Source organism: Microcaecilia unicolor, chromosome 9, assembly GCF_901765095.1.
Source record: "Microcaecilia unicolor chromosome 9, aMicUni1.1, whole genome shotgun sequence".
In the NCBI taxonomy this organism is placed as follows: Eukaryota; Metazoa; Chordata; class Amphibia; order Gymnophiona; family Siphonopidae; genus Microcaecilia; species Microcaecilia unicolor.
In genome coordinates this window covers 4476097-4498858 of record NC_044039.1, presented here as the reverse complement: position 1 = coordinate 4498858, position 22762 = coordinate 4476097, and the positions used below count along the sequence as shown (strand labels likewise).

At 43.8% G+C, this 22762-nt stretch overlaps 1 protein-coding gene across 1 annotated transcript in view; it reads left to right on the top strand.

Annotated features, from left to right (window-relative positions):
• C9H12orf4 (chromosome 9 C12orf4 homolog) overlaps nt 1-22762 on the top strand; it is a 45834-nt gene that overhangs the window by 10600 nt on the left and 12472 nt on the right. The window contains exons 5-11 of the mRNA XM_030214541.1: nt 4034-4133; nt 5530-5651; nt 7725-7831; nt 8390-8587; nt 10018-10146; nt 16825-16899; nt 19130-19332. Of these exons, the coding sequence (XP_030070401.1) occupies nt 4034-4133; nt 5530-5651; nt 7725-7831; nt 8390-8587; nt 10018-10146; nt 16825-16899; nt 19130-19332 (934 nt within the window). The remainder of the gene's footprint in view (nt 1-4033; nt 4134-5529; nt 5652-7724; nt 7832-8389; nt 8588-10017; nt 10147-16824; nt 16900-19129; nt 19333-22762) is intronic.

Sequence of the window (22762 nt, the reverse complement as noted above, 5' to 3'; positions counted from 1 at the left end):
ATAAATGACCACTTATAAAGTATGCAGTGATGTAAAAGGATGCGTATAGGGGCAGAGCCAGCATGTACATTTGTAGATTATGTAATACCTTAATCCATATGTCATGAAATGCCTAGCCACCTGCCGGGGGTTACCCCACAGCCACTTAAGAGAGTCTATCTCCAGCACAGCTCAGGTCCACCTACACCTGATGCTTGTGCTCTATACTAGCACCCTCCTCCCACAGACTGGGTCACAACCATCTCTGGGCGAGTCTTCTGTGGTCAAATTATCCCTCGCGATTTCTAGGTTACTGAAGCCACACTCCCAGTGGTCCCACAGTTCCCAGAAAGCACTCACAGACCCAACATACAAACCACCATGATTTTTTATCAGTCCACACTAACGGGGTGAACAAACTTCTATGTTCTTTTTAAAGATATTGAACAGTGGAGTAAGAACAAAATAGTGCAATTGGCAAACAATAACAGGTAACTGAAATATGGATCAATTATAACACTAACTTGCATACTTCCTAGAAAGTGTCTGGGGAGATCAGGACATATTTCTGTTCACAGAACTTCAGCAAAAGAGATCTCTATCTCCTCCCAGGCTGAAACTGAAGCAACAGCCAGCCACTGCTGAGTAATTTCAAAACTCCAGGCCATTCAGAGGCCAGAACAATCAAGTTTCAAATAAAAACTGGTTACATCACTACAGGCACTTCCTATTATCTGTGTGCCAAATAAAAGAAAGAAAAGTCAGTCCTCTGTAACAGCTTTAAGCATGCACCATCTGCTGGCCAAACAGGAGAAATACACTTCAGACATATTTAAGACAGGAAAATATTCAATACATTTTACAGGCTTAAACGCTGTTTCTTCACACCATGTATAAACACTTTCTTTTGTATTAGCTCTCGAGCAGGTTTATTTATTTATTTATCATATTTATACCCCACCTTTTCCCACAAGATGCAGGCTCAAAGTGGCTTACAAGTGACTGAAAAGGCTAGTGCCAATCCAGTGAACATACAAATACAATATTAAATAGATAAGTAATCAGAGCAGAGATAAAGGAGTCCAAAATGGTCCATGCAAATGCTGTTAACCACCCGTGCAAGCTCCAAAGGTTGAAGAGGTGTTAACTCGTTGTGATAGATAGCGGCAACCGTCCACTTCTACCCCCAAGACAAGGTTTAACTGATCATGTCTACAGTCAAGGCATGTTCTGTGCCACATACGCTAATATTTAAAAAAAGATAAACAGGCATTTAAGTGTCTTTTAAAACTGCGCCTATAAAGGCATCTACCCATGGTGCCCATAACATTAACCTTATTAAGAGCACTGTTCTATAGCCAGGCTCGGAGCTTGCTGTGTTCCCGCAGCACAATGTCGTCTACTGTGTTTCTTTGGGGCGTGGATATCGCTGAACTGAAGAAAAGTTCCTGCCTAAAGAGGGCACCCTCTGAGGGGTGGCAAAGAGCAATTAGAACAAAGCAATAGATCCTGACAGCCAGACAAATTGAAAGGACCACCAGTACCTACTGTTGCACCAGGGAGGGAAGCCAGTTTTTTTTTTTTTTAAGTACCCCACTTATTTTAGTAAATAGTCCCTCTATGTGTATAAATGGCTGTTGTAAATTGCACTCATTTTGTCACGAAATGCCTAGCCACTCGCCTGGAGCTAACCCTGCAGTCTATCTCCAGCACAGCTTAGGTCCGCCTGCACCTGGGCATGTGTTCTACACTAGCACCCTCCTCCCACCGACTGGGTCCCAACTGCCTCTGGGCGAGTCTCCAGCTCTTGTTATCCCCGGTGATTTCTAGGTTACTGGGGCCACACTCTCAGTAGTCACACAGTTCCTAGAAAGCACTCACAGACCCAACACACAAACCACCAGGATTCTTAGTCACTTCAGACAAGCAGAGTCACTAAACTAAAAAAAATAAAAAAGGTTTGTTTATCATAAAAAATATTGAACAGTGACCTATAAAAACAGATGGAAAATAACAGGTAACTGAATAAGGATCAATTATAAAACTAAACAGTTTATCACTACCTTGATAGTGCCTGGGAAGTACAGGAATTATAGCTGCTCACAGGGTCTCAGTGAAGAGGTCTTTCTCTCTCTACTTTCAAACTGAGACTGGGGAAAAAGCCAGTACATCTTGGCTTAATATGAGCTTTTGGGCCAATCAGAGCCCAGAACAACATTTTTTTAAAGTAGTTGGCGACATTACTGCAGATTACTTCGTCTTTGTGTTAAATTAAAGAAGAAACGGTCATTTCTCTGTAACGATTTAAACATAGAACATGCACTGCCTGCTTGACATGCTGGAAAATTCACCATTTCACCACATTATGTAAATTGACAAAATGTAGGGTTGTAGATTTTGACATACCACCAAAGCAGTTTACATATATTATATGCAGGTATTTCTCTGTCCCTAGTGGGCTCACAATCTGTTTTATACCTGGGGCAGTGGAGGGTTAAGTGATTTGTGCAGAGTTGCAAGGAGCCACAGTGGGAATCAACATGGTTCCCCTGGTTCTCAGCCAGCTGTTCAAACCAGTAGGCTGCTACTCCACATCATAAAAAGTATGATGTCTGATGCATTTTTACAAAATTATTTTGGGATGGTTGGTGCAGGGGTGATTATTGTTGAATTAATTTAGCTTTTTTTTTTTGGTGTTTTGGGGTTGGGGGTACAGTGGAGAACGTGAGGCCTGAAACTAAATTCACAGGGGCTTAAAGCTTGCCTGGGATGCCCAGTACCCTTGCCCCGGTCCTACCTGTTGGCAAATGTATGATGAGTATTCTGCATTTCGTTGTCTTCCTTGGCAGATGAACTGCTAACTCTGAGATAACTGACTATCCAGCTTATAATTGAAAAAGAAAAACGCCTATATTGCGACCCGAATCGGGAGATAGACGTTTATCTCACAAAAACGAATAAAGCGGTATAATCGAAAGCCGAATTTGGACGTTTTCAACTGCACTCCGTCGCGGATGCGGACAAAGTTGATGGGGGCGTGTTGAAGGCGTGGTGAAGGCGGAACTGGGGCGTGGTTATCGGGTGATCAGAGATGGGCGCCTTTCGCCGATAATGGAAGAAAAATATGCGTTTTTAGCGAGAATTTAGGGCACTTTTCCTGGACCCTGTTTTTCCACGAATAAGGCCCCAAAAAGTGCCCTAAATGACCAGATGACCACTGGAGGGAATCGGGGATGACCTCCCCTGACTCCCCCAGTGGTCACTAACCCCCTCCCACCACAAAACATGATGTTTCACAACTTTTTATTTTCACCCTCAAATGTCATACCCACCTCCCTGGCAGCAGTATGCAGGTCACTGGAGCAGTTATTAGGGGGTGCAGTGGACTTCAGGCAGGTGGACCCAGGCCCATCCCCCCCACCTGTTACACTTGTGCTGGTAAATGGGAGCCCTCCACACCGCCCCCCAAACCCACTGTACCCACATGTAGGTGCCCCCCTTCACCCCTTAGGGCTATAGTAATGGTGTAGACTTGTGGGCGGTGGGTTTTGAGGGGGATTTGGGGGGCTCAACACCCAAGGGAAGGGTGCTATGCACCTGGGAGCTCTTTTACCTTTTTTTTTGTTTTTGTAAAAGTGCCCTCTAGGGTGCCCGGTTGGTGTCCTGGCATGTGAGGGGGACCAGTGCACTACGAATCCTGGCCCCTCCCACGAACAAATGCCTTGCATTTATTCGTTTTTGAGCTGGGCGCTTTCATTTTCCATTATCACTGAAAAACAAAAACGCCCAGCTCACAAATTGTCGAATAAAACATGGACGTCTATTTTTTTTTTGAAAATACGGTTCGGTCCGCCCCTTCACGGACCCGTTCTCGGAGATAAACGCCCATGGAGATAGACGTTTTTGTTCAATTATGCCCCTCCACGTGATTCATTATATTATGACATTTCTCTGAGGGATCAGCAGGGAGCATCAGTGTTCAGTCTGTATAGAGAGACTGGCGGACGCCTCCTTTTCCAGAATCATATAACCCTTTTGTCATCGTTTTGTTCAGACAGGCAGCAGAAATGAACAAGGTGATGCAGGAGCTGGGGAAGACGCTAACGGACCAAGACGTCAATTTGGTGGCAGCGCAGCATTTCGAATCACAGCAGGTAAAAGCTGCCCTTGTTGGGTTGCACTTTGTGCTGTGGATTTTATTTAGTCTCGTGTCTGCTTTTTGTTTTGTTCATTCCTCTCTGGCCCGGTGATGCAGCTGCCTTCTTTATGGGATGGCTGTCCATGGCTATAACCACAGCGCTGCCTCCCTGCAGCAGGGTCTCCACACCAGCCAAAGAACAAGCATATAACAGGTCAACAAACAAGGTGGAATAAATTAAAAGTTCGGTTTATCAAGTAGCTGAAACACTTGGACAAATCTAGACAATCGCACCCAACATGGCTATTTTTCGCTAATCAGACTACGTCGGGGTAAAAGCACACAAACAGTACATGCTTTGTCAACATCGCGCAACTTTCTCTGTCTTCACTATCCCAGCAGTAGAAAAGTCAGATACAAACATATGTTCGCTTCATCTTTCCCATATACCAGTGCTAAGACTTGGAATGAACTGCCGAAGCAGTTAAAGGGGATATTAGACCATCAATTATTTAAGAAGTTCCTAAAGACATACCTATTTACGAAAGCCTATTCCCCACCATTTGACTCTCCCATTGTGGTTTGAAGCGGTACTTTAACCTCAATTGCACTTATTGGTCAGTTTTTCCTTCCCATGTCTTTTCTGTGAATTCTACTTCACTCTGTCATCCTATGCCTCTACCTTTCTTTTATTGTAATTTTTCTTGAGCTACTGTACGCCACATTGTGCCTGCGCTTGTGGGAAAATGTGGGATAGAAATGCACTAAAATAAAATAAACGTTAATGTGTAATCGCACACATAAAAATAGTGAGCAGCACAATTCAAAGTCAAATAACATACCAGGTGGAGTAGTGCGATATGTTTGTAGTTTTTCATCCACTTGGTATGTTGTTTGACTTTGAATTGTGCTGTGCCAACATAGTAACCAGTGCACTATGCCATAATATATACTATTTGAATAATTCTCTTCTGTTGGTATTGTCTGTTGCCTATGTCCACATTGTCTTTGCTGTACACAACATTGGGTGAATTTCTTTAAACGGCAGTAAATAAGTCCTAATAAATGCAAGACCAAAGTAAACGGGTTAGTGAGACATTGAGAGATTGAAATTCACGTCTTACAGCTCTGAGAGTGCCTTTCGCTCCTCATTTTTAATGCATTAGACCCTTGCTGCCTGAAAGATGTGCATATCTGAGCAGTTCTTGCTGTCTTCTAGCTTCTGATTTGCTGAGGAATATCCCTAGAAGGCTGTGGAAAGTGCGTATTGGGGGAAGAAGGGAGCCATCTGTAAACCGGCATTGCCCCTGGTACTTTGTACCAGGGGCAATGGAGGCCTACTGTGCCCCCCTGGTCTTGTAGGTCGTCTCTCAACCATGTCTCTCTGATGTCCCATCACTGTTTTTCTGCAGGTCTTGGAAAACAAATGGACCAGTGAGCTGAAACAAGTGACCACAATTCAGAAACAGGAATACCAAGAATGGGTGATCAAACTTCACCAGGACCTGAAGAATCCTAACAACCTCACTCTCAGGTAGTCGACGGGACTGCGAGTGGACCAGAACTTCTTGTGTGCCTACAGGTCTGTGCCAGGTGAAGAAGCTGCCCTGCTCCCAGTTGGCAGGAGAGGAAGGAGGTGCACAGCAGACAGTTTTTCTTAGTCTTTTGAGGTCCCTTTAGGGTTTACTGTATGGCACTGTCTGTCTGATTATAAATAAACAACAGGCATTAACTGAGGGATGCAGCTATTTTTTTTATTTTTTGTTACATTTGTACCCCGCGCTTTCCCACTCATGGCAGGCTCAATGCGGCTTACATGGGGCAATGGAGGGTTAAGTGACTTGCCCAGAGTCACAAGGAGCTGCCTGTGCCTGAAGTGGGAATTGAACTCAGTTCCTCAGGACCAAAGTCCACCACCCTAACCACTAGGCCACTCCTCCACTGTTGCTACTATTTGAGATTCTACATGGAATGTTGCTATTCCACTAGAAGTCGGCCCTTGCAGATCACCAATGTGGCCGCGCAGGCTTCTGCTTCTGTGAGTCTGACGTCCTGCACGTACGTGCAGGACGTCAGACTCACAGAAACAGAAGCCTGCGCAGCCTTCTACATGGAATGTTGCTAGTGGAATAGCAACATTCCATGTAGAATCTCCAATAGTAGCAACATTCCATGTAGAATCTCCAATAGTATCTATTTTATTTTGTTACATTTGTACCCTGTGCTTTCCCACTCATGGCAGGCTCAATGCGGCTTACATGGGGCAATGGAGGGTTAAGTGGCTTGCCCAGAGTCACAAGAAGCTGCAGTGGGAATCGAACCCAGTTCCCCAGAATCAGAGTCCGCTGCACTAACCACTAGGCTACTCCTCCACTGCCAACATTCCATGTAGAATCTGCAATAGTAGCAACATTCCATGTAGAATCTCCAATAGTAGCAACAGAATCTCCAATAGTAGCAACATTCCATGTAGAATCTTCAATAGTATCTATTTTATTTTTGTTACATTTGTACCCTGTGCTTTCCCACTCATGGCAGGCTCAATGCGGCTTACATGGGGCAATGGAGGGTTAAGTGACTTGCCCAGAGTCACAAGGAGCTGCCTGTGCCTGAAGTGGGAATCGAACTCAGTTCCCCAGGACCAAAGTTCACCACCCTAACCACTAGGCCACTCCTCCACTGTTGCTACTATTTGAGATTCTACATGGAATGTTGCTATTCCAACATTCCATGTAGAAGTCGGCCCTTGCAGATCACCAATGTGGCCGCGCAGGCTTCTGCTTCTGTGAGTCTGACGTCCTGCACGTACGTGCAGGACGTCAGACTCACAGAAACAGAAGCCTGCGCAGTCTTCTACATGGAATGTTGCTAGTGGAATAGCAACATTCCATGTAGAATCTCCAATAGTAGCAACATTCCATGTAGAATCTCCAATAGAATCTATTTTATTTTTGTTACATTTGTACCCCGCGCTTTCCCACTCATGGCAGGCTCAATGCGGCTTACATGGGGCAATGGAGGGTTAAGTGACTTGCCCAGAGTCACAAGGAGCTGCCTGTGCCTGAAGTGGGAATCCAACTCAGTTCCTCAGGACCAAAGTCCACCACCCTAACCACTAGGCCACTCCTCCACTATTTGAGATTCTACATGGAATGTTGCTATTCCACTAGCAACATTCCATGTAGAAGTCGGCCCTTGCAGATCACCAATGTGGCCGCGCAGGCTTCTGCTTCTGTGAGTCTGACCGTCAGACTCACAGAAACAGAAGCTTGCGCAGCCTTCTACATGGAATGTTGCTAGTGGAATAGCAACATTCCATGTAGAATCTCCAATAGTAGCAACATTCCATGTAGAATCTCCAATAGTATCTATTTTATTTTTGTTACATTTGTACCCCGCGCTTTCCCACTCATGGCAGGCTCAATGCGGCTTACAAGGGGCAATGGAGGGTTAAGTGACTTGCCCAGAGTCACAAGGAGCTGCCTGTGCCGGGAATCGAACTCAGTTCCCCAGGACCAAAGTCCACCACCCTAACCACTAGGCCACTCCTCCACTAGGCTCCCAGGGACACAAAACAGTATATTCATTGCTTATTTTTGCATTTCAGTGACGAAATTATAGTTCAGCCTAGTCAGCTGCAGGAGCCTGTGGATGCCCGGGGAAGAATGTATGAAGAACAACAACAGTTAGAAGAAAGCTTTACTATTCATTTAGGTAAAGCTTTAACATAAGATGTTTCATAAAGGGATTCATATTAGAAGGATAAATATGTATTCGCAGTTCAGAAGTATTAATACAGTTCTCAGCACTTGGAGCTTAATCGTGAGGCCTCATCCATAACCAGAGACAGAAAATTAGTGGTGGGGGAGGGGGCGTGAGAGAGCAAAGCATCCACATTGCATTTTTGTCTCTAAATAGCTTCTCCTAATTTCTCTCTCTCTCTCCCATCTGTAACTGGTATTTTCAGATAAGTTAACATATTTTTCCTGTTAGGGGCAGGCAGAATTATCCACCTACTGTTTTTAAGTGTAATAACTAGAACTAATGCTTTCCTTTCTGTGAGGTGATGCGCTACCCTCCTTAAGCCACCTGGCACTCAGGAGAGGGACAAAGTGCTGAAAAGTCAAGTAATTCTAGAGGTTGTCATTCATGAGAAGTTGACCTAATAGAGTTTGGTTTCCTTGACTTAAGTGGTATTTCATCCTTCCTTCTTGAATTGTTGGACTGAAAGTTTCTCTGGCTGAAGGCTGTGTATGTGTGTCTCGCTTACAGGAGCACAGCTGAAGACGATGCATAACTTGAGACTGCTCAGAGCAGACATGCTCGATTTCTGTAAGCACCAGCGGAATCAGCGCAGTGGCATCAAGTTGCACAGACTACAGACCGCACTGTCCCTGTACTCATCCTCCCTGTGTGGCCTGGTCCTTCTGGTGGACAATCGCATCAATTCCTACAGCGGCATCAAAAGAGGTAACGGGACAAGACAGGCTGGAACTACTACTACTTATCATTTCTATAGCGCTACAAGGCATATGCAGTGCTGTACACCATACACAAAAGACAGTCCCTGCTCAAAGAGTTTACAATCTAGAAAGACAGGTAAACAGACAGAACAATTAAGGGTAAGGGAATAAAGAGGTGAGGATAAAGGACAGGGTAAGTGAGTTAGGAGTCAAAAGCAGCGGTAAAGAGGTGGGTTTTGAGTCTGGACTTGAAAACAGCCACAGACGGGGCTAGTCATATAGGCTCGGGAAGTCTATTCCAGGCGTGAAGTGCAGCAAGATAAAAGGAATGGAGTCTTGAACTGACCCCTATAGCCAGGAACCAGGCAAAATGGGCCAACATTGACAATGCAGGGTGAAGAGGCTGGAAGCAAGCAAGACAGATCACCAATGCTAGTCGTAACCAGAGCAGAGGACATTAACTATTCTGGGCTTCAATTTTATCTTTTCTATTCACAGAAAAATAGATAGTTCTGTCGTGCATCTTTTAGTAACTGTGGCTGAAGTGGGTTGTTTCTACAGCATCCTGCTGTTTTTGTTTACCAGAATGGTGAAGTGATGGGGATAAACCTCTATAAAAGCCAGGTTTAAGTTCTTTGGTAAAATTTGCTGAAAACTTGCATGGTGGTTTGCACAGTTATGAAATAACTCGGAGTGGGTCTTTAGTGTCCACCATCTTCTGGAAAGGACAAAATTCTACAAAGAATTGTGCAGAATCTGTTAGGGAACTTTTATGATGTGATGTGATATGGTATTTATAGTCCACCAACTCCCAGCTTACTGGTTCAAAGCAGATTCCAAATAAATAGTAATAAAACCAAGTTTAATAAAATGATTTAGCAAACAGATAAGTTTTCAAACTCTTCTGAAAGGAAACTGTTATACCTAGAGTGGAGGAGTAGACTAATGGGTTATTGCAGTGGCCTGAGAACCAGGGGTACAGCTCCTTGTGACTCTGGGTAAGTCACTTAAGGGAAAGGGAAATGGGACTTGATGTACCGCCTTTCTGTGGTATTTTGCAACTACATTCAAAGCGGTTTACATAGTATATACAGGTACTTCTTTGTACCAGGGGCAATGGAGGGTTAAGTGACTTGCCCACAGTCACAAGGAGCTGCAGTGGGAATCGAACCCAGTTCCCCAGGATCAAAGTCCGCTGCACTAACCACTAGGCTACTCCTCCATTGCCCCAGATACAAAATAAGTACCTGTATATACTATGTAACTGGCTTTGAATGTCGCTGCAAAAACCAGAGAAAAGCAGCATATCAAATCCCATCCCCCTATCCCCTAGAGATCAGGTCAGAGTTTCTACAGCTTGATATGCCTGTGTGTTTGTGCTCATAAAGACCCATTACACCTGTGCCATTTTTCTTTCTCTGTGATATGGTTTCCTAGATTTTGCCACTGTCTGCCAGGAATGTGCGGATTTCCATTTCCCTCAGCTTCAGGAGCAGCTGGAAGTGGTTCAGCAGGTTGTTCTCTATGCCAGAGCACAACGTAGCCGAAAGTGGAAACTGCAGCAGGGTAAGTGTCAGCACACCTGGAGAGGAGGCGCTGCGCAAGGGGAGAGGCGATAGCACGCCTGCAGAGGAAGCAACGTGCTGGTCAATGGGACAGGCGATAGCACGCCTGCAGAGGAGGCGCCTCACGCAAGGGGAGAGGCGATAGCACACAAGGGGAGAGATGACAGCACGCCTGGAGAGGAGGCGCCGTGCTGCGCAAGGGGAGAGGCGATAGCACGCCTGGAGAGGAGGTGCCGTGCTGCGCAAGGGGAGAGGCGATAGCACGCCTGGAGAGGAGGCGCTGCGCAAGGGGAGAGGCGATAGCACGCCTGGAGAGGAGGCGCCGCGCTGTGCAAGGGGAGAGGCGATAGCACACAAGGGGAGAGATGACAGCACGCCTGTAGAGTAGGCGCTGCGCAAGGGGAGAGGCGACAGCACGCCTGGAGAGGAGGCGCCGTGCTGCGCAAGGGGAGAGGCGACAGCACGCCTGGAGAGGAGGCGCCGTGCTGCGCAAGGGGAGAGGAGACAGCACGCCTGGAGAGGAGGTGCCGTGCTGCGCAAGGGGAGAGGCGATAGCACGCCTGGAGAGGAGGCGCTGCGCAAGGGGAGAGGCGATAGCACGCCTGGAGGGGAGGCGCCGCGCTGTGCAAGGGGAGAGGCGATAGCACGCCTGGGGAGGAGGTAGTGTGCTGCAGCATGGGCTTACTTTCTCTCTATAATTAACCAGGATTCTCATCCAGGGTGACTCTTTGGGGTACTAAGGAAATTTTATTCATCCTGACTCCTCGCTTCTATCCTTCCTCTCTTTTGAGGCCATTACAAAGGCCTTTCAGGAGAAGGTTAAGTCAATTAGAGTTCAAATGCCCAATTTGACATCTCTTTTGAATTAGAGTGGCATGGAGTATTGCTCCTCTGGCATTTTAACATACGCTATGACTACATCTGACTCTGTTTGAGGAGTCCTTTCAGCATGTAACAGTCTTTCCACTTATACCGTGAGTAGGGTTACCATATGGCTCCAGAAAAAGGAGGACGGATTGATCCAGCCGGGTTTTACTTCCATTGCTTTCAATGGAAGTAATTGAGCCAGCCGGATTTTACTTCCATTGCTTTCAATGGAAAGCAATGGAAGTAAAACCCGGCTGGCTCAATCCGTCCTCCTTTTTCTGGAGCCATATGGTAACCCTACGTGAGGGAGGCTTGGTATGTAAGAGAACCTGTTCAGCCCTTACCTATCCTGTGCTGTCTTACCTCCTCAAAGAGCTGACTGACATCTGTTATTACCTTACCTTCATGCTGTGAGATTTTCCAGTCTCAAAAGGGGTGAGATACTAGATCAGAGGAAGTAGCAATCTTGGAGTAGATTCTTCTCACTTATGTAACTATTCTCCAATTTGAACTTTGCTATTTCTGAACTATTTGAGAACATTTTTCAGTACAAAACTTTCAAATGTCCTTGTCCATAACCAACACCTAGGCAGACTGTTTCTTTGTCTCTTCTATACCACAGACCTGTTTTTGATAAGCATTACGATCTATGTTCGGGCAAGTTTGGACCAGGGGAAAAACTGTCCTTTCCTTATTGTCTTTACAGACCAATACACAAATTATGTCCGTCAACCAGTGTATGAGACAGAAGTAGAAGAATTTTGTATGCCTCACCATATAAGGTTGTTTGCTTGCAATCCTATCAGGTTTAATCAGTAAATAAAAATAACATGTCTTTCGAGGAATCCCCAGGCTGTGCAAGGAGAGAGGAGATAGGCATCTTGCAAGGAAGCTCTGTGCTGCCCAACCCGTGAAACCAAATGGCCTTTCTTGAACTGTATTCAGACTTAGTAACCCACCGTTCAATTTGTAGAGGGATAGGAGAAGTTACCACTGGGACCTCTCGTTATTAACCAAGCTGAGATTTGCTTCTACTACCGCAGCCTCTCACACAACCTAGCTACATGGATGTCTGTATTTCTGTTAGGACGTCTGTCACAATATTAACCACTTTACCAGCTCCACCACATTAATATTAAGTGACAGACGTCCTACAGAAATATTTCTGTTAGGACATCTGTCACTTAATAGTAATCGGTTTACCAGCTCCAGCATATTGTTCAATTGGGCTGGTATAGCGCAGTGAATACTTAAAAGTATGCAGGACCTGCTTTTTCTTCTCTCCGTGTTGAGCAACTAAGGATCTGCTGTGTTTATCCTGTACCATCTTAGGTGTCGCTATCCACCCCTGGAGGGTGTTCATGCTTCTATTATCCTTTTTGTGTGGAAAAAAAAAAGTTCCTGACACGGTTCCTAAGTCTACCCACTCAGAATCTCACATCAGTCCCCTTGTGCTAGAAACTTCTTTTCCATGAAAAGGTTTTGCTTCATGTGTGTTAATACATATCTCACTGTCTGCTGGGGTGTACATATTTATCCCTTAGGACTTTTTTGGAAGATCTCATGCCACTTTAATAATCCTCTTCGGGAATGCCTCAATTCTATTTATATCCTTCTGGAGGTGAGGCCTCCAGAACGAGACCACTTTCAATCAATTACCTGTATAATGGCATAATCACTTCCTCTTTTCTTCTAGTTACTCGAACATCACTCCAGTTCTGGATGTTGCCTTTTTCCCACTGTTTCCTGAGCTTGATATCGGAGCATGTAATCAATACAAGATGTCTCATCCTTTGTCATGTGGCTGCTTCTTGCATCTGAGAAGACTGTTACCATATGAGCCCTTAATAAGAGAAGAAATGTACTTAAGTACATAAGTCTTGCCGTACTGGGAAAGACCAAAGGTCCATCGAGCCCAGCATCCTGTTTCCAACAGTGGCCAATCCAGGTCACAGATACCCGGCAATATCCCAAAAGTGTACAAAACATACTGCTTATCCTGGAAATAGTGGATTTTCCCCAAGTCCATTTAATAATGGTCTATTAGGAAGCCGTCCAAACCTTTTTTTAAACTCCGCTAAGCTAACCACCTTTACCACATTCTCTGGCAACGAATTCCAGAGTTTAATTACACGTTGAGTGAAGAAAAGTTTTCTCTGATTCATTTTAAATTTACTACATTGTAGCTTCATCGCATGCCCACTAGTCCTAGTATTTTTGGAAAGCGTGAACAGACGCTTCACATCTACTGTTCAGTCACTGTAAATCCCATAATTTTCTGTGGCTGCACTGACTTCAGTGCCTGGGAATTATGTGGCCTTTACCATAGGTTTTTTAATGGCATTCAGTTAAAGCTTCTGCAGGTTTGTGTGAATATTGAGCCTCTGAAGAGTAAATAGCAGCCCCATCTCCGCAGTATTCAGGAGTGCAGTTTTTCTTCTGCACATTTGGGAACTGCCTTATTGCAGTTCAAACAGGAACAGTGTTAAGGGCCACGTTGTGACTGATAGAGCAAAGTAGTCCTGAATGATTTATTTTATTTCTTTAAAGAAAAAAATTCTAGTCTGCACAGTATATAATTCTAGGCAGCTGGAAGGGAAAAAGGCCATAAGCTGTTTATTTTTGAGAAGGTGATTTACATTTTATGAAAAGTTATTGGAAAGTTTTCAGAACCTTTGATGTTTGTGCAGAAGAGACCTGTGTGTCTAGATCTCTCCAGAACTGCTTCTGTTTGCACTGAGGTTATTGTGTCCTCGTCAGATCTCTCTTTGTAGGCTGTAGTGAGTCAGTCATAGGAGTGGGTTCATGCGGGTATTTAAAGAAGCGGCTTTTCCTTCAGGACGCACCCCCCCAGTAACTCAATCCCAGTGACCTGAGGGAACTTGTCAGGGATTCTTGCCTCAGTTCCTGATGACACCTACAAAATTGACCCTGTGGTCCCAAGGTACTAATTTCATCTTGGTCGTCACCACCGTGTTTTCTGATTTCTGGTACTTTGCTGGTCCCTAAAATAGACCTGTTCTTTTCTGCTTGTTGTATAAATGTTCAGGGTTAAGTGTGGCCTGTAGTGGGCTGCCAGTAGCATATCCTGTTTGCAAATCCAAAAAGTTAGAACTCAATCCTTGATCTTAGCAGGGCCAGACTAGTCTCTAGCCTTCAGCTTGTTGAAACCTGGACACGGTCTACCTGCGAATGTGGTGGCACAGTCCAAAGCATTGTCTACTGACCAGACACCTGGAAAGCCATTTTCAGTACCTGCACAATCGTAATGAAGAATGTGTCATTATCAGTCTGGACTGTTGTACACGGGACACACATATTGACACATTTGTTTATGATCTTGATATACACATTTTCTGTGGTACAACCAAAGTGGGTTGCATATTGCATAGAAGCACTTTCTTTGTCTCTAATGGGCTCACAGTCTAATTTTTGTACTTGTTAAGAATAGTGGGGAGAAATCAGATAGCAGCATTTGACCATGAGTCACCATTATTGGTTCAGTCAGCAGACTGAGCTGCTGACCAGTGGCAGAACAACTTCAGCTTAATGGCATCACCCTGACCTCGCTCATCACTGGGATTTCACCAGAGTAGAGGCCAAATGAATTTGGGTTATAGATTCGGCACCGAAACCCTGAAATCTGGGTTCAGGTTTCAGCCAAAAATAGTTGTGCGTTTTCAGCGCAAACCAAAACCAGACCCTGCTGCCCACCCTCCCCCTGAGCAAGCCTTCCTCAACAGAAAACCTCTTCCTCCCCCCCCCCTCCCGGACCTACCTTTTTAAAAGTCCTGGTGGCTTAGTGGTCTCTTCAGGGCAGGAGCATCCCGAGTTGCTCCTTCCTCCACTGGTTGCTTTGTGAAAATGGCCACAACTTCCTGTGGCAGCTTCACCAGACTGAATATATTTATAATACAAATTTTATTAGTTTCATCAACAAATCATACCAATATTAATAAAGCTCAGCAATCATTTCCCCCACATATAATACAGCATTAAAAACTCTCAAACCCTAAAGAGTTTGTCCTTGGTGAATATACTTGATGGTCTAAATACAATCAACATACTTTAGGTCTCCAAACCATTCGTTCAGTCCGTTGAAAGAATCGATATTCACACGTGGAACTTCCTTCAAAAACTCCTCAGTCCATTAGCTTTCCATAATAGTATAGACATATTCTTGCAACTCCAATCTTAAAGATCATCCAGCAAGACACAAATTTGTGTTTCGCCCCCATGGGCGTCGTCATGAGCTGTCAGCCTGTACATATAAAGTTATTAAATTTACCAACACAATTTCCATACACAAGTATACAAGTACAAATCATTCAAAACTCTCACCAAATAAAGAGCAATTCACATCTTTAGCGAAACAGCTGAACATCCCAATCAGTCTATTGTTCCATTGATTCAAAAAGCACACCTACGCATGCGTGTTTAACAGAAAGAATAGTTCCTTATTTATATACACACACCGGATAATTTTAGAAGTGGTAATGCATCCCAGAAACTATATCGCATGGAACAGAAATTTATTTATATCTTTATAATACACTTGAGCCGTTTGGCTTAAACCGGGAAATAGAATGGGAAACTATAAGGTGATTTAATGGGTTCTGGTAAGAGAATGGAACGGGACGTTGGAATGTGATTGGTTAATTCTGATTCTGGTGTGCATATAAATCCTGTGGCAGACTGCTGTGGGAGGTACCGGCAACCATTTTGAGACTGGACCCAGTATAAGGAGGAATTGGGGATCACTCTTGCCTGAAAGAGGCCATTAGAGCACCAGGGCATTTACAGGTGAGCCCAGCAAGGGCCTTTGGGTGGTCAGGCAGCCTGCAAGGGGAGTGGCAGAGTTTTGGTTTCAGCCGAAACCCAAACCTGGATTTCAGGTCGATTTCAATGTGGAATTCGGTCAGCCTCTAATGCCGACCTATAAATTACCCACTATGTAAGATATGCGCTGTCACGGAACGCCTAGTACCCACCCGGGGGGGGGGGGTTAACTGTTCAGTGCTGTCCCAGCACTGTTCAGGCCCACTACCACCTGTGCACATGCTGTACTCTGGCATACCCTTCCTCCCAGCTGCTGGGTTATGCTTGCCTCTGGGTGAGTTTCCCACCCTCATCTTAATTACCCAGTTGTTTCTATGGACACTGGGACCACAATCCCAGGGCTCTTACAGTTTCCAGATAGCACCCACAGACCAAAACAAAACCACCAGGATTCTTAGTCAGTCCAGGACAGCAGAGCCAATAAATTAATAGGTTTATTGTTACAGTAAAACAGTGAACGTTTGAAAAAATTAGGTGAAAAAAGTACAGCAAGCAGTAGCAGATTACCAAAACAAGGATCAACATTAAAACTATCTAACACCTGTTACTACCAGGGTATCACCTGGGGACTTCAAGAAATATAGTTGCTCACAGGTTATAAAATTTAACCGCCCACAGGGCCTCAGTGAAGAGATCTTTGCTCCATATCTAAGACTCAAGATTACCTCACAGGTTAGGTGGGAAAAAAACTGTCACTTCTATAACAGCTTTACAAAAAAAGACGTCACCATCTGCTGACCAAACAAGGGAAATGCTCCTCATGAACTAATTAATACAGTTCACAGGCTTAGAAACCCAGTTTCGCCACAAGCGCCTAGGCACATTTTCAGCATTTATGTGTGTACATGCATGCACGTGTGTATATAAACGTTGGTATTATAAACATTTACACATGTAATTGATGTGTATTTGTTAGTCCCCCGTCCCTCCCCAAGGCATGACTAGTGGTAAGAACCTTTAACTTCTGTTCCAGAATCAGCGAGCAGAAATGACGAAGAAGAAGAAAAATCCAAGAACAGTGACCGGAACCAATCAAATATATTACCTGGTGAGTGTATCATAAATCAAGCCCAATGCGAGTTACACACATAACAATTCATAATAGCAGAATGCAAAGCACCCTATATGCAAACTCCACTGATCCCTACCTAAAGACCATGTGTGTGCTTGTATGTATCTAGAAAACATATATTTTTTGTTTACTTAATGAATATGACTTGTACATGTTTGTTTGATATTTATTTTCTATCAGGTAATATTTTGGGAGGGCAGTTTTTAAAGGTCCTTTTCCTGGGTAAAAGGTCTTCTTGAATTGCACACAGGTCACAGGAGAGCACACGCTGTCATATCACCACCAGGGCAGTGGAGTTGGAGTCGGTAAAAATGTACCAACTCCAGCTTCAAAATTAAAAAAAAAAAAAAAAACATACGTTCGGAGTGCTCTTGAAGAGTCATTGCATTCTGTGGATGATTGACAGGCATAGGTTCCTGGTGGGGGGGAGGTAGACATGGATTCTAGGAGAGGTTTGCTTGGGCTGATGGGGGGGGGGGTTATTTTTCTCTATAATGTGAGTTGTATTTGTTTACAATACTTTATTGTTATAAAGTTGTCATATTGCAGATACTGCTTTGTACTGTTTTTTTTTTTTATATATTCAATAAACATTGTTTAACAAAATATAATGTATGATAAATTTATCATCATCCTATATAATAAAAGGCACCTCCAACGTTCTGAAGCTGACTGCATGGCTGAGGCATTCCTGCTCTCTGTATCCATCTCCTGAATTGACATCACGTACTTCCGGGTTCGTCACAAGCAGAAGTGACCAACCACACAAGGTTTCTCAGCTTCAGAATGTTGGAGGTGCATTCTATTAAATAGGATTGGTCAGTTCCTTGAAGCACAGCCAGAGCTCAGCGTCCTGCACAGTAACGCTCAGACACCAGAGAGAGAGGGGGGGGCTGACACCAGAGAGGGGAGGTATCTCTGTCACACACACACTCTCTTTCTCACACACACACTCTCTCACTCTCACACACTCTATGTCTCATACTGTATCACATTCACTCTCTATGTGTCACACAGTCACACACTCTCTTGGTCTCATACACTCAGTCTCACAGAGAGTCTGTCTCACACACTCTCTCTCTCTCGCACACTGTGTCTCACATACGCACTTGCACACACTCTCATTCTCACACACTTTCTCTCTCACAGACACACTTGCACCCAGACACACACACTCGCACATTCACTCTCTCTCTCACACAGTCACTCTCACATACACTCTCCCAAACATACACACTCCAAGGAAAACCTTGCTAGCGCCCGTTTCATTTGTGTCAGAAACGGGCCTTTTTTACTAGTTTTATATAAATATATGAAGTATATCTCTTTGTCCTGGGTGTCAAGTACTAGTAAATAAGTTATATTTACCAGGACTTTAGATCCAGGGCAAAGAATGTAAAGCCTAATATCAGTCAGAGTCAGACAGTAGAAGAATAGAAGAGTCGGAGGTTTGCTGTACCGACTCCACAGCCCTGGTCTTCACACATACCCTTTTAAAGTATATTATTGAGTAATTTTATATGACACCTTTCATAGGGTTTATATGCAAAAAAGATATAAAGAAATTGGAGAAGGTGCAGAGAAGGGCGGCGAAAATGGTAAAAGGGATGGGAGGACTTCCCTATGAGGAAAGGCTAAGACGGTTAGGGCTCTTTAGCTTGGAGAAGAGGCGGCTGAGGGGTGATATGATAGAAGTCTACAAGATATTGAGTGGAATGGAGCGGACAGACGCCAAGCGTTTGTTTACACTTTCTAACAATAATAGAACCAGGGGACATAAGATGAAGCTAGAATGTGGTAGATTTAAAACAAATAGGAGAAAGTTTTTCTTAGCGCGTAGTTAGACCCTGGAACTTGTTGTCGGAGAATGTAGTGACAGCAGTTGGCCTTGCTGAGTTTTTAAAGGGAGTTTGGACAGATTCCTGAAGTAAAAGTCCATTGAACATTATTAATTTATATTTTGGTTTTGGGTTTGGGTTTTTGCGGGGTTCTTGAGGCCTCGGTTGGCCACTGTCGGAGACAGGATGCTGTGCTTGTTGGACCCTTGGTCTTTTCCCAGTATGGTGGTGCTTATGTACTTATGTATGTACCCCCATAATAAAAAGACGTGAACTTTTCCTCCATTTAGAAACAAATGCATTGCTGTGTCTCTTAGATCTAATTCCCTGATACCCTTTCACCCATCCTAATGTTTACTTCATTGCAGGGGAGTTTTACATCACCCGCCATTCCAACCTCTCTGAAATCCATGTTGTTTTCCATCTCTGTGTGGATGACAGCGTTCGATCTGGGAACATGACTGCACGAGACCCAGCCATCATGGGCCTTCGAAATATCCTCAAAGTTTGCTGCACCCATGACATTACAACCATCACTCTCCCTCTCTTGCTGGTGCATGTCATGTCTGAGGTGAGTGTGATAAGGGACCCTTTCCAGGACTAAGATGACGGGCCTGAGTTTGTGTTTAACATGTGGTACACCAGGAGGCATATTTTCAAAGCACTTTGGAAGGCTAAACTTTGGGAGGCTAAGTGCTTTGAAAATATGCCTCCAGGTAACCTAACAGGATGGTGGCGATGAAAACCTTCACTAGTGCCTGTTTTTTTTTCCTCTTCTACCCTCTGTTCATTGGCATCAGCACCCACTGTCCTTGGTGCTCGCTGCACCCCCCGCCCCCCCCTGACTGGTGCCAGGTAATGGGACTTACCCATCTATATAAAGCAGAAAAGGGAAAAAAGAGCAGGCACACAGCTTTGAATTATTATTCAAATTATTAAAAAGGACTAATTTCACCATACTACCTTTGCTTAACTCCAGTAATCCTCCTCCATCTTTGAAATACAATCAGAGCCAATCACAGCCCTTCATCCCTAGTCTAAATGTGGTTTTGTTTTGCTGGAGTTTTGTTGTGATGCGTCATCTTCAGTTGGTACAGCCAGTAACGTTACTGCCACCTAGATCAAGTGGCTCGACCTCTTGCCCCCTTGCACTCATTCCCCCAGCAAAATGCACTCGGAAAATAAACTCTGTGACCAGTACAGCAGGTTCAAACTGTGACTGGAAAAGCATCCATGGCCTTTCTGGGATGAATGACATTTGGACAGTTCAAAATGAGAGTAATTTACTGCAGCTGGCTGTCCTAATTTGGGACATTTAAACTTTTGAAGAGACATGGTGCAAAGAGGCTTAAATTTCTGGAAAGTCATCTGAACTTGGTGACTTCTGAAAATGTTTTTGAGGTTATGTTTGCCACCTACATACAAGCTTTTTATGTATTTATTTTATTATATATATGTATTTTTTTGTCAGTTTGGCTAACCAGTCAGCCAGCTGCAGAATTGTTTGGATCTCTTTGTGTGACATTTTGGGATTATCTCTCTTCTCCTTTACCCTTTTGCTCCTGGCCATGTGATTTCTTTAGCTTCAGGAGTGCAAGTGAGTTGATTCTGATGTGGCATAAAGAGAGGTTTTTCTATACTCACAAATATACTATCGGAAGAGAAGTTAAGGCATCCCGCTAGGGAGATTGCAACAAAGGTAAAAGTAAGCCAGGTGCCTTTAAAGGAAGAGAAAAGTAAAGATGGCAGGATTGTGAAAAATTACAAGAGGGCCTTACGAGACTGGGAGACTGGGCGGCTAAATGGCAGATGATGTTTAATGTGAGCAAGTGCAAAGTGATGCATGTGAGGAAAAAAGAACCCGAATTATAGCTACGTCATGCAAGGTTCCACGTTAGGAGTCACGGACCAAGAAAGGGATCTGGGTGTCGTCGTCGATAACACACTGAAACCTTCTGCTCAGTGTGCTGCTGCGGCTAAGAAAGCGAATAAAATGTTGGGTATTATTAGGAAAGGTATGGAAAACAGGTGTGAGGATGTTATAATGCCGTTGTATCGCTCCATGGTGCGACCGCACCTTGAGTATTGTGTTCAATTCTGGTCGCCGCATCTCAAGAAAGATATAGTAGAATTGGAAAAGGTGCAGCGAAGGGCGACTAAAATGATAGCGGGGATGGGACGACTTCCCTATGAGGAAAGACTAAGGAGGCTAGGGCTATACAGCTTGGAGAAGAGATGGCTGAGGGGAGACATGATAGAGGTATATAAAATAATGAGTGGAGTGGAACAGGTGGATGTGAAGCGTCTGTTCACGCTTTCCAAGAATACTAGGACTAGGGGGCATGCGATGAAACTACAGTGTAGTAAATTTGAAACAAATCGGAGAAAATGTTTCTTCACCCCAACGTGTAATTAAGCTCTGGAATTCGTTGCCGGAGAAAGTGGTGAAGGCGGTTAGCTTAGCAGAGTTTAAAAAGGGGTTGGACGGTTTCCTAAAGGACAAGTCCATAAACCGCTACTAAACGGACTTGGAAAAATCCAAAATTCCAGGAATAACATGTATAGAATGTTTGTACGTTTGGGAAGCTTGCCAGGTGCCCTTGGCCTGGATTGGCCGCTGTCGTGGACAGGATGCTGGGCTCGATGGACCCTTGGTCTTTTCCCAGTATGGCATTACTTATGTACTTATGTAAATTATCCCTGTTAACTGCTAAGCAGCTTGTAGATACAAAAAAATATGTCCGTATATGAAGTCCAGAATCCTAAAAAATCAGATGGAAGAGTTAGTGTGTATAGCAGTATTATAGTAGATATAGTAGTAATCTGAGAGACCTGGTGGAGGGAGGATAACCAATGGGACGCTGTTACCAGGGTGCAACGTATATTTTAATGATAAAATGGAGGCCGGATGGCGCTTTAAGAGGGAATTAAATCAAATGGAAGAAAACTTCAGCAGGAAACAGATAGCAACGTGGAATCCTTATGGATAGAAATTCCATGGGTGAAGGAAAAGAGATTACTGGTAGGGTATGCTATTGTTTACTAGGCCAGATGATTACAGAAATTAGGAAATCTAACCAATTTGGCAACACTTTAATAGGCAAATTTTCAATTACCTCAGAATAAAACATTAATATTTGCCCCAACATAAACTGAAAGACAAGCTGGCATAAAGAACAAAATTAAATAAAACTTAAATGCCTGAACCCTGCCACACAACGTAACCAAAGCTCGTAATGGCCATATAATAACTTTTCCTCTCTAAGATTGTCTTCCTCTCTACGATTCCCTAATGTGTCTGTACACACGAACCTTATTCTACCACAACATTACTGTATTTGTTCATACCGGAATTGGCGAACGCCTTTACGGTACTATGTAAGCCACATTGAGCCTGCAAATAGGTGGGAAAATGTGAGACAGAAATGAAATAAATAAATAAATAAAACAAGGCTTAAAAGGTAAAACCACAGAATCAAAACCGTTGATCTAACCATCGAAAGTCACCAGAAAACGTTTTATATTCTAAGGAATTAAAAAAAAAAAAAAAAAAAAGCCCTTATTGCATTAAAAAAAAAACCTCCTGCAATTTTGAACTTATGTTTCTTGACTTTCAGATCAATAATATTTCAAAATACCGCAAACATCTCACAAATTGCACTAATTCCTCACATTACAAAAACTTTGTCTCAAACAGGAAATATAAACTTGTCTTCATGCAGTCCGATCAAACATTTATCCGACAAGGGCTGCTTGTTTTTTCCTAGTTCTGCTTTAGGGATATTGGTTAGTTTTGTAAACCCCTTTTGTTCTGTTATTTTAAAAGTGATATATATAAAAGTTCTAATCAGTCTAACTCCTCCTTCCCAGCTCATGCACGCACTCCCATCACGCTACCTGTACGTTGGGGAATAACGCCCCTCTGACGCTGGTCACTGTTAAAGTGGATGATGAATTCCCTTCACTGCAGCAGAAGCAGAATCATGTTGTTTTTTTAGATA